Source organism: Notolepis coatsorum (assembly GCF_963971535.1).
Source record: "Notolepis coatsorum genome assembly, chromosome: 1".
Lineage (NCBI taxonomy): Eukaryota > Metazoa > Chordata > Actinopteri > Aulopiformes > Paralepididae > Notolepis > Notolepis coatsorum.
This window is the reverse complement of record NC_140165.1, coordinates 144,122,800-144,135,597: the sequence shown is the minus strand read 5'-3', so window position 1 is coordinate 144,135,597 and position 12,798 is coordinate 144,122,800. Positions and strand designations below refer to the sequence as shown.

General features: G+C 40.5%; 1 protein-coding gene across 1 annotated transcript in view; it reads left to right on the top strand.

Moving 5' to 3' along the window:
- ogdha (oxoglutarate dehydrogenase a) overlaps positions 1-12,798 on the top strand; it is an 86,153-nt gene that overhangs the window by 27,415 nt on the left and 45,940 nt on the right. The window contains exon 4 of the mRNA XM_084331043.1: positions 4,143-4,245. Within this exon, the coding sequence (XP_084187169.1) occupies positions 4,143-4,245 (103 nt within the window). The remainder of the gene's footprint in view (positions 1-4,142; positions 4,246-12,798) is intronic.

Sequence of the window (12,798 nt, the reverse complement as noted above, 5' to 3'; positions counted from 1 at the left end):
AGTCTGGCAGGGATTGTGACTAGGGATGCACGATATATCTGTATCAGATTTTTTCCCCATCTATCTGTATCGGCCCAATATGAACAACTGATGATTATTTATCTTTTTTCTATGGTGGCCATGTAACTTGATCAGAAGAAGCCATGTGATAAATCTATTTTCCAAATGTTTTAGAGATATAAAGATATTTAATTTTCAATTTCACAGTGTTTGTATGTACAAAATTCAATTATCATAGAAACCTGTCTTATACAGATCATATCGACATCGGTAATATTGGTTATCGCCCATAACAGAAATGTTAATATCTGTCTGTATCTGACAAAATATTCATATTGGTGTATCCCTAATTGTGTTCCAGGGGGTCCCTAGAAAAAGTGTGAATAGTTTAATTTCACTGTTTGATTCACAAAAGGTTAGAGGCCAATGAGAAGATATGAGTGACTATTGTGATCACAGGTTTCACTTTCTCCACTAGTATCCCATCTACAGCATTCTGCATACAGTCATGTCTACAGAATCATACCTACAAAATCACACACACACACATATATATATGTGTATATATCAGTGTTTCCCCTACCATTGCCTTGGCGGGGCGGCCTGTCCCGCCAACGGGACGTCCTGCCCCTCCAGAAAAAACTATAATAATAAAAATAAAAAAGAATTAATTTTTTTTTATTAAAGTTTGCTTTAATCACAGTAACGTTGGCGAGCTAGCTAAATTATACATAAATCGGTGTTCATATAAATCAATCTTCACTAAGACTTTAAAACGGTCGTGCGGCACGGTCTACGGAGACGCAGAAAAAAGCGACCAAATCCATTCCGAGACTAGCGTTGCGCGTAACAAGTCTCAGTCGCTCTCTCTCTCTCTCCTTCAAGTAGCCAAACGTTACACTATAAAAACGAACTGGATAGTTGATATAAGTTGATATATGAACTGGATAGAGTTCATATAAGCCATTCTCCCTTTCTGTGTGTGTGTGCGCGTGTACGTCCCAACTCTGGTCTTTGGCAAGTTTGATAATATTTACTATTTACTGAGAATGGCCAGATAATGTTGATATTTAAACTTAAAAAATTATTATACAGAGAGAAGCTTCAGCAAGTACAAAACGCTGCTGACCGACAAAAGAGAATCCCTCACTGAGGAAAACACAAAGGCCTAACCATCATGTATCACAATGGTGATGTCAGCCAGAGATGGGGAGAAGCATGAACCTTTAAATGACATCTCTTTGAATTTTGAAATAAATTACATTTGACAGTTTTTTTCTGATTTCTTTTAACAAATTATTATTTTGTATTATTTAACTATTTCATTATTATTTAGTTATTGCACTGCACTGGCAGTTGAACTGAACTGAATTGGAAAAAATAAATCTCATAAACCTAACTGGCACTGAACATTGAACTACACTGAAACTGTTTGCAGATGTACGGAAGCGGGGTATTGCTGCCACACCAGAAAAAAATAAAAATATCCGTATCACGTTATAACATAAAGGTTTCACGTTATAACGTGATAACTTCTTGTTTTAACATAAACCGTTTCACGTTAGAACGTGATAACTTCTTGTTTTAACATAAAACGTTTCACGTTATAACGTGATAACTTCTTATCACGTTGTAACATAAAGGTTTCACGTTATAACGTGATAACTTCTTGTTTTAACATAAAATGTTTCACGTTATAACATAAAGGTTTCACGTTATGTAAGGGATTTGATCTCGTCTTGTCGATGGTGTAAAATGCATTAGGTATATTGTTAGTAAGTTAGCCATGTAATAAGCGGGATAATGTATAGCTATACTCGGTCATTGTCGCATAATAATTGACCGACACGGAGTTCTGGAACACCGAGGCGTAGCCGAGGTGTTATAAACGCAGTGAAGGTCAATTATTTTGTGACAATGACCGAGTATAGCTATACATTATCCCGCTTATTACATGGCTAACTTACTAACAATATACCTAATTCATTTTACACCATCGACGAGACGAGATCAAATGCAGACGCAGTTGTTCTGTGGCTCCTCTGTCATCGCCGGCAGCCGGCAGGTGTGTGGTCTGATTGCACTGATGAGTGCAGCTGTGCATATGCTGAGCAGCTTTCGTGACTGCGATCAAAATGCTTGATTGTGATTGGTCAATAGCGCTCTGTTACCCGTATCAGCGGTCATTATTGCGCGTTGCCCATGACCGGTCAGTTATCGAGAAATAACTGACCGCTGTCAGGGGCAACCGAGCGCTATTGACCAATCACAATCAAGCATTTTGGCGAATGTTAAAACGCCATGTAATAACACGTTATAACGTGAAACGTTTTATGTTAAAACTAGAAGTTATCACGTTATAATGTGAAACCTTTATGTTATAACGTGATACAGATTTTTTTTCCCTGGTGTGGCAGCAATACGCTTCCGTACAGATGTACTGTTATTAAAGTTTGTTGAATCCAAAGGAAAAAATATAAAATCAGAAATCCAAAAACGGGAAAATTAAAAACAGAAATCCAAAAACAGGAAAATTCATATCCGAAAACAGGAAAAGATAAAAACAGATTTCATAGGGCCCTATGTGAGTTAATAAATTCCCTCTGAAAATCTGCTCCGCTCTGATAAACTGACTCTTTGGTCAGAGTGTCCAGTGTGCACTCTGAGCCCTCAGAATTTCCTAACAACTTGAGTGCGCTCGCTCCGACACTGGTTGTAAATAATTATGAGTGTTGTATGTGCCTCCCTGTATTGTAAATAGTTCATATGCGTGTTGTCACTACTGTATGTATAATTGTAAATAAGTTAATTCATGTGTTGTAAATAAATATTGTATTTGTAAATAAATATTGTTATTTATTTACCTAATTTATGTGCAATCGTTTCATTTCAGCTCAGTGTAGAGAAATGCACTGATACTAACAACCACCTTACTGCGCGCGTCTATGACGACACTGTTGACACCACGTATCCGTGACACGTGTGCCCCGCGAAAACGTAGTCGTTTTGGGAGCCTACCACCCCCCTAAAAAAAATCCTAGCGCAAACACTATATATATATATATGTATGTGTGTTTTATAATATGTTACTATGTTAACGTTTCCTCTGGTGGATCCCCAATGTCTATTGTACTTTACTACATTATTATGTGTTATTTTGTTAACTCCCCCCCCCCCTGTGGTGGACTCCTCCCTGTGTCCCTATCGTCTCCAGGTGATGGGGCATCATAATGCCCGCCTGGACCCTCTAGGCATCAGCTGTGTGAATTTTGATGATGCTCCCGTCAATATAGGCTTCCAGGATGTTGGTGAGAAATGCTAAACTAAAAACGCACAGTGAGCTTCAGCTTGTGGTGTTAATGTTGCTTTTTCCCTCCCTTCCTCTCCTCCCTCTCCTTGTCAAATCTTTCTCTTTTCGTCAAATCTTTTGCTCTCACTGGCGTCCCACCTCCACCGCTTCCCACCCACTTCCTACATGCTCTCCTCTCCTTTACTTCTTAATTTTTTTGGTCCACTCTCCCCTTTTCCCTCTTTGTCTGCCTGTCTTTGTTTGACACTGGTGTCCCTCCCATCTGGTCTCCAACCATCTCCTCTTGGACGTTACAAATCCCCCAACAAACTCTTCCCCCTCTTACCTCCCTCCTCTTCCTCCTCTGTTGGTTCTCTCTTTTCATTCCGCTCCACCCTTTTCTTTCTCCCTCTTCTCCCATCTATTGCTCTCTTCTCCCTTCATCCTATATCTCTCCATCTTCTCTCCACCATCCCTCCCTCCCTCCCTCTCTCTCCATCCATCACCACATCCCTTTCCTTCTTCCTTCAACCCGTCCTCATCTCCTCTCTCCACCCCCTCCTTCTGGGTGGGCTCTGTACTGTTTCTCTGTCCTCTCTTTCTCCAACTCCTCATCCCTATTGTCTCTTATCCTTCTGCTCCTCCATCCATCTCCTCCCTTCCTTCACCCTCCCTCCCATCTCCACCCTGTGTCCTCTCGGCGGGCTCTACTGTTGTTCCTACCTCCTTGTGTCATCTTCCCCCCTCCTCTCCTCTCTCCTTTACACTGGTATCCACCCTCCCGTTCCTCCTCCTCCTCCACCCTCCTTCCATCTCGTCCTCGGTGGGCCCTCTATTATTGTATTCTTTGTAGATCCGAGGGCATCATGTGGCCCAGTTGGACCCTCTTGGCATCATGGACGCCGATCTGGACTCATGCGCCCCCACTGACATTATCACCTCCTCCGACAAGCTGGGTGAGGAGAATTAATAACCCATAGGAACCTCCTCTCCCTTCTACCGGTCTGACTCAGAACACCTGAGGATAATACTATCTGAAATCCCCTCTGTAGTATAGTCTCGTTCAGGTCCGTTGCTGCTGTTTGAATGCCTCTATTATCTAATTCAGAGTGTGTGTGTGTGGGGGCGGGGGGGGGGGCAAGCTTGCATAGACTGCCAAGTGGCTTGTGGAATTGGACAAACTTACCAGGCAGCCACCAGCCCAAATTAACCAGGCAGGTGTGTGTGGTGCTAATTTCCCACCCTTGCCTAATTTATTTATTTAAAGGTAACGATATACAGTGGAGAATGGAAATGAAAGATAGAAGAGAGCTGGTGGTGGTAACATGGGTCAAAGCTCACAAGTCAGATTTTAACCCAGAACATGGTCTGCGCTCTTTGGATGCTCCTAGTAACTCTAATCTCTAAACTCAAAAGAAGAAAAGAAAAAAGGCCCTTGAATTGACCAGTTACATGATGCATTATTATGTTGAGCAGTTTTGGGGAATTACTACTTATTACTCTCAGTTGAATGTAGTTTGATTATGTTGCATTACAAAATGTCCTACAGTATATATATACATATTACTTATTACTCAATTAAATGTAGTTTGATTATGCTATTATACTACTCGTTATGTGACTTTTGTAAGCGTTACTTTCATAAGGCTATATAGAAACAATTGTTTGTTCATTTGATCAATCTTAACAATATTTAAGAATCAAAACAAGGCATTGAATAGATAATTTTTTTATCAAATGTTTTTTTTAAATGTTTATATTTATACACAATACAGTAACAATAACAAGACCTCACAATACCACAATAATAACAATGACATTAGCAATAACAAAAATAATAAACACAGAACATAACATAAAAAATCAACTTATACTATTATAGAAACCACAATAGATATTGTAAAAAATCGAGCACTAATGCCATGACTAAATGTCACAGCTTAACTCATCAGTGCCAGCTATTAGTCGGGGCCTGCTGTAGCTAGGCCGCGCTTTAAACGATAGGAGTGAGTCACCTTGTTTGTAGAGCTATAACTATATTCTATATTATAGCTATGGATACAATACTATGGCCATTTGACATCACCTATCTATCGTTCAAATTATGTGAAAAAGAATGAATTTTTCCATCCATACGTTCCCGTGTTATACCGTGGTGAATATAAGTATGGTTTTAGAGCGGTCTAGGGTAATTCATGAAATGCTGAGAGCTGAGTTATAGCCTTATATGTCAATTCCACTATAGACGTTGCCGTTTCTTGCCTGTACACGCTATTATTCCGAAATCAAATCTACTGTATATCATAGGTATTATGTTCCATCATGAATGCATGAAGGGGGGGGGGGGGGGTAGTTTCTGATTATTTGATTGACAGTAACGGCATTCGTATTGAACACTAAAAACGCTTATCAGCCCGATCGGTATAAAAGCATTGCAGGATCAAGCTAAAATTGACGTCAGATCGTCCTTACCTGTGATCGGGAGTATTCCAAAAATAATATTCCAATTGTTTGATCGCCATCTGGTACATCCAATGTCTATTTGGTCGACGGCATAACCCACCACAACATATGGATCGGGGATATTTGACGCACTTCAATGGAACCGGGAGAACCGCTCCCCTCGCCCGACAAGGAAAAATGAAACCAGACATTTGGCCATTACACAGGCCAAGATACAAGGTTACAAAGGGTGCTCGATACCGCCGTCTAGCTGGATGCGGCTGATATTGCACTTTGGCGACCTCAGACTCATTCCCTATAGTAAGACCAAGGTCCCTGGATGAATAATTAATAAAAATATCGAATAAAGGAATAAACGACGCGCCCAACGCATGGCGAGTTAACCCGACTTATCTCGGATTTGGCCTCCATTGAGTTAATGACTAAATGTAATGTAAATGTATGACTGTGAAGCTAACAGAAGCCACCCAAGTTCTCCTATGCCTGCTCGCAAACTAGCAGGGAATGATATCCCACGTCCGGTAACATAGCCTAGTTCATTGTTTCATAATGCCTTTTTTAATTTCCAATGGGCAAATTGGGACAAGTAACGTAACATGCATCAAGGTAGTAACTGTAATAATATTACCCAATAAAAAAAACATAACATGTTATATATTTCTTTGTTACTTAGAATAATATTATTACATAAGCCCAAACACTGATGCTGAGTAGTTTACTTTTAAAAAGTAGGCATTCATCCAAGTGCAATGGAAAGGAAATGTAAATTATATTTGAGATGATTTCAGATACTATTAGGTCCATGTGTGTTCTTATTCCTGTCTCCACTTGGAGAGGCTTTACTGGTTGGCACTAGCTGTCGGCTTCTAGTGGTTAGCTTTTCCGTTAGCCTTCTGTTAGCTGATCTGCTAGCAGCATCTTTGAGCTAAGACTGCTAGCTTATATTCGATTAGATGTAGCTGCTAGCTGTTATTTTTATCTATGTGGTAGCTACTTTGCTACAGTCTCAGTATTGTCTGTGTTTTGGTTGTTTTAGCTGTGGCTGTGTTAGCATTTGCAAAGAGTTGCGATCTAGCTTCTAACTTGACCTAAGGCAGTTTGTTCTTAATTTATCTTTTATTTAGTGTTGTGTTTTTCTGTCAAATGTCATGGAAGATTGGGTAAAACATTTTAAATTTACCTATTTTTTTTATAATATGTTTTTTGCCAGAGACTTGTCACATTATGGGGAAAAGGTTATACATTTGTCCTTGAATAATTTTTTCTCTTACTGAAGAGTCGATATACTGTGACAAAGAGCCGAATCTGACTCTGTAGTATTCCTTTAACTGTTAGGCCAGTGCCTCCTGTCTAGCTAGGTGTGGGTCAGTTCACTTCAGTCAATTCAAACTGTAAATGGAAAATGCTGGCAATATTCTTAACTGCAAATTCTTTTAAATTCTTAGTTAATTTATTACTATGCTTTATGTGACCACAGTAAAAAAAAAAAAATTTAAACTTTGAAGAACAATCACCTTTTGAATTGATTGAACTGAACACAGGCCAGCTATCCAGAGACTACTGTATATAGCCCACTGATAGACAGACAGGTCTACCCTTCCTTACTTACCCACTGTTTTCTTACCTAAGTAGTATAATGACTTGTAAGGTGTGTAACTGGATATACATGATCTTACTTTACCCTACTAAGTAAGTACACATTATGAGTTATAGGACCACTCTAAAATAAAAGTATGTATCTGGGCACAACAAGTTCCAAGATTCATACTTGTGTATCCAGTGTATCCAACTGGATAGGTCTACTCTTAGTGCCTCTGTTTTTCCATACTAAGAAGTCTGCATCTTGGGATACAGCCCTGTCTTGTCGGTATGAGGGTCTATGTGGTCTCCTGCTCTGAAGTGATCTTGGCTTGCCGCCTTACTAACTGCTGCTTTGCTACAGCCTTCCTTGACTGAACTGGACTCACTGTCTCTCCCTCTCGCTGCAGAGAAAAGCCCTGAACAACACTCTAATGGTACTGGAACTACTTGGCGCATATTACTCATCCTGCCAGCCAATTTACCTATCTCAAACCCCACCCTCTTTTCTTGTTACCCCAATTGCAGCTGTTGAAAGCAACAGTTGTGATTGGAGGATCAAGGAAAAAAAGGTTGAGGCTTGAGCTGGGTAAATTTTATTAGCGCTATTAGCATAGTGTACTGCCTGGCTGTGACCCCTTAGTACTGAAACTATAGACCTGCTCCCTGCCACTCAGTGCTACTGGAACTAATAGACTACATATACTAGAACTATTGGTATAGTGTACTAACTTACCTGTCACCCAATGCTAATGTATGAATGAATGTTGTGTAAACTATAAGCGTAGGCAGAATTATATAGAAGTATTGGCATATACTGTTTGTGTCCAGCAAAACCCCACTATCTCAAATGTTGCATCATTGTTATTGACCGGTGATGTTGTCTCTAATATGCAGGAAATACTTCACCTGGGACAAAACCATATAATGGATGCATTACAATGTCCATGTCTGACATGATGAATTCTGGAAGTGTGCAACATGAAAGAAAATGTTGACACATATTTATGATGAGCGACAGTTGTCAAAAGTGTCGAGCGCCCTAGTATAAATCAGCCTTTTAGTTAGAGATACAAGGTTTTTGTGGCGGCTCGGTAGCATAGAGGTCTAAGCACTCGCCTACCACTGCAGAGACTCTGGGGTCGAATCCAGCTGTCGGCAGTACCTCCGGCTTGGTCAGTCGTCCCTACGAACACAATTGGCAGTGTTCATGGGTGGGAAGCCGGTGGGGTATGAGTCCTGGTCATTGCAAACAGCGACTCCTACTGGTCGGTCGGGGCGCCTGTTCAGCGGGGAGGGGATCTGGGGGAAATAGAGTGAACCTCTGCACGCGTTTGTTCTCCCAGTGAAACTCCTTTCTGCCAGGTGAAAATAATTGGCTGGTGACTCCACATGTATCGGAGGAGGGTCTACACCCTCTCCTGACCGACAGTGGGGCAATGCACACAATGACCAGGAAGGGAATTTGCATAATGACTAAATTGGGGAATGGGAGGAACGAGAGAGGCAAAAAATATATAGTTTTTTGCTGGACAATAACAATATGTATAATTCCTGGCAGTCAGTACAATGAAAAGTATTGTTAGTATTGCACACTTCTAGCTCATCCCAGCAAATCTTATAGAATAGCCCTATAATGGATGTTACTACATACATTAAAATTTATATCATCTCTTTTGCTCCTGCCTTTTTATAAAAATTATTAAGATCACACACTAGCATGTAATATATTAATCATTTGAATAGTGAGGTTTCTTGACTCGGTTGAAAACGGTTAGTTTTGTGACCATGAAGCACCTTCTAGCTCAATAAGTAAAGCTAAACTTATTAAGGTAAAGGTTTCACCAGCTGTCCGTGCACCTTATCCTTACCTACTTAAACCTCCCTTGCATTATCACTGATAATTCACTTCTATTCAAGTGGAGCATTTTGTGAGTTTCCGAACGAGCGACTCAGAGTTGATAGCGAGCGTTTTAGATGGATGTTGATTTTTCCAAGATGGTGTGTTTGCTATCCAAGGCTGTGGTGTTTGCATTTGTGCGTATTGCTGTTATAGGCTGGCGGCTGCAAGGTGTGGTCCATTAAACATGGCCTCTTTAGCTTGGTTGGCCTCGAGTGTGTTTGTTTAGCCGAAATTGTGCTGTTGCTTCCAAAGCCATTGATTGAAAGTGCTTGGATTCCAGTTTTCAGTGGCAGCCATGTTAGCCCAACAACCCTGCTCCATAGGTGTTACTAAGGTGATTCTATGTCGGCTGCTCTTTAGAATGTTGAATATCTCAGCATAGCGATATTATGGAGGGGATTGCTACATATTTGCACTGCAGCCAACACTTATTGGCTTTACAGAATGGGCAACAACATGGCGCCTATAATAAAGTCTGGTCAAACACTTTGTTTAAATGGCTCTACTTGCTACTCATTTGCAGCAGTTGCACAGTTGTGGCTTCTTTTATAAGAGCTATGCAGCCTCAGCGTATTGTATCCCATATTCTCCACCTCTTTGTCCTAAAATCCAGGCCCTCTGAGTCTTCACACACCTGCCCCGAAAACCAGTTAATCCCTGCTGTGATGAGAAATCCTCCTAATGCCAATATTGAATTAATTCCAATATTTAATTAAATGTATATATTTTGATAGTCAGTCCTTTGTTTTTGAGGTTTTCATCAAATGGCAATCCTAGGTGCTGGATCCATAGAATATGGGTGGAGAATTGAGATGTAGGATGGGTATTGTTGGTCAGGGCTGTCGTTGTGGCTGTAGAAAATGTCCGCCAGCTTGTCCTCGTCCAAAATGGCTGACTGTTTAGAGGATTGATGAAGACCAATATGCACATGACTGTACTTCGAATGCTGGGATTTAAAGTGACGTGAAATGGAAAATGTCCACTCAAGTGCTCCAGCACAACCTGTTGAATGAATGTTAAGCCCAAAAGGTTCTACCCTCAAGTAAAACGAAATCCAAATGTGTGTTGAAGCAAAGGACTGGGTGTTCAAAGATGGCTGCTGCCTCATTTAATTTAATTGTTTTTCTGTCCCACAGTTCAAAGCGTTCAGATGTCCATTGCACTGTGAGAGGGAACTGGGAGGACTAAATTATCTTCATTCAGGAGGGTGTCATCTTTACACACCTAGTCCTTGTTCACTGAGTGTGCAGCCCAAGGGGGGAGGAAGCCTGCCCTCATCATCTGGTTTAAATGTGGGAGTGGCCGTTGAGCCGATGTCTCTGCGTGTTGAATAAATTTAACCCATCTTCCAGGTTTCAATGCTGAAAGTGAATCAAAGCTCTCCTAGCTTTTGCCATTGAGACCCAGAAGAGGGGTTCAATGTATTCACTGTCCATGCATGGGCAGAGGCTCACCGGCTCAATCTTGTGGCCATGGTTGGACATGTTTGTTCCCATTGAAACCCTATAGCACACAAGCATCTCGCTCTCTAGTCTTCCTATATTAACTCTATGTTGCAGATTTCCTTTTCCATTTTCTGGCTGTGTAGAGGAGCATAGGTCACTAATAATGGTCTCCGGGTTTCTCTCCTTCCACTGCTACCTGGTCTTCACCTCCAGACCTGACCTTTTTCAAGGATCGTCTCAGTATTCTAACTGTAGGAGGTATGGAAACTGAGTGCTGCTGTGTCTATGTAGCGCTCCTAAGGTGACATTTCACTTTGGTAGAACATTATACACATCTCTCCTCCATAGGAGTTCAAGATCAGTCAACCTCACCCCCTGCATTGAAGCTTTTCATGAACTCCTATCGAGGCCTATTTGTGCTCAGGATAAATGGATGTTTCAGTTTGGAAGAACATTTTCACTTTTTTGTGTGCATAGTGCATACTTTTATATAGAAGTTCATATAACCATCATGCCATGCCACCAATACTTGGAGGTTGACTGCACCTGAACTTCTATGGAGGTGCGCATGTTAATAACAGGGCTGTACGCTAAGCTTTTTCACTAGGGGCACAGAATATTTTTTAGGGACACTTTTTTAAATAACAATTTTACCATTATAGTGCTTTTGTTTTCAGGTTTGTGTCTTTTATAATGAACCAACTGAAGTATTACCACAGCTGCAAACATGTCTTCTTTCATTGATAACTGTATTAACAGTGTTCATAGTCAGTATCTGCTGCTTTGCTGTTGATGGCAATAACTGGAATGGATTATCAAAAAAACACTCAAACAACGCTCTCTTGTGGCTTTTCCTGTTGTTTATTAACACAATGGCCGCCAAGAACGAGTTAACTCGTTATAGCCCGCCCAATCGTTGGCCGCCAACAACGAGTATACTCGTTATTATGATCGTTATTTCTTTTATTCGCTATTTCCATTCATAATTCATCCTGCTATGGTGTAGGACTGTGTTGCACTCTGTCTGAGACCGCAATGGTGCGATACCGCTGCCTAACGCCTTGCGGCCGCTATTGCACTCCATTTGAAACGATGTGGTTTGTTTTCCTGGCCGAGCTGCAACGTGCATGCAGGGTCTAAACACTCCAGCAAGACAAGCGCTTATAACGATGCATCAACGAGGCCCCCCCCCCCCCCCCCCGTTCATTTTCTTTGGTGGATAACATGGGACACACTACCGCGACCAGTATTTAGAATGGCGATCAGATAATTGGATTATTCTTTTTGCAGTACATCATAGACAAGGTAAGGACTATATCTTATCAATCTTATCAATCCGATAATTTGTTTCCCGCGATCGCAGCGTGTGTGTGTGCCGTTGGCTGCGATCAAAGCATGGAGGGACGCCCCCCCCCCCCCTTTCGGGCATGCATGATGAAACATAATACCGATAATCTAGCGTTGATTTCAGATTGATTCAATAATCAGGCGAGAAATGGCAACGTGTTTAGTGAATTTCACTAAAGCGCTGTTTGACGGAGTTCCCTGGGATTACACAGGATCACTCTACAACTATACTCATATTCACCACGGTATAAAACGGAAATGTATGGATGACATTTAAAAAAAAAAAAAAAAAAAATTGCATGTTGACCGGAAGAAACTCACATTGGGCTGATAAAACGTGATATGACGTGATGGGCAGTGGGCACTGAAAGTGTTAAAGACAAAAGACTCATGCATTTAGCATTTTTATATTAGATTTAGATTATTAGATTATATATTATTGCATATATTTAGCATTTTAGCATTTCGTTTTTTTAGATTATATATTAGATTAGATTTAGATTATTAGATTATATATTGTAACTATTTATTGTAGGGCAAATATAACTGAGGACATACATAGTACTTATCTTATTAAAAAACAAAGCATTGATTAGCAAAAACATGAAAATGTCAAACCACGTTGTCAGAATTGTAATGTTTATTGTTTACTGAAATGTTTGACTGTTTAAAAATAAATGAACCACCACACTGAGCACACTCACACATGATGACTAATTTCTTTAATTGTTACATTAGATATAAATACCGATATTTCATGTAAATCTACAAAC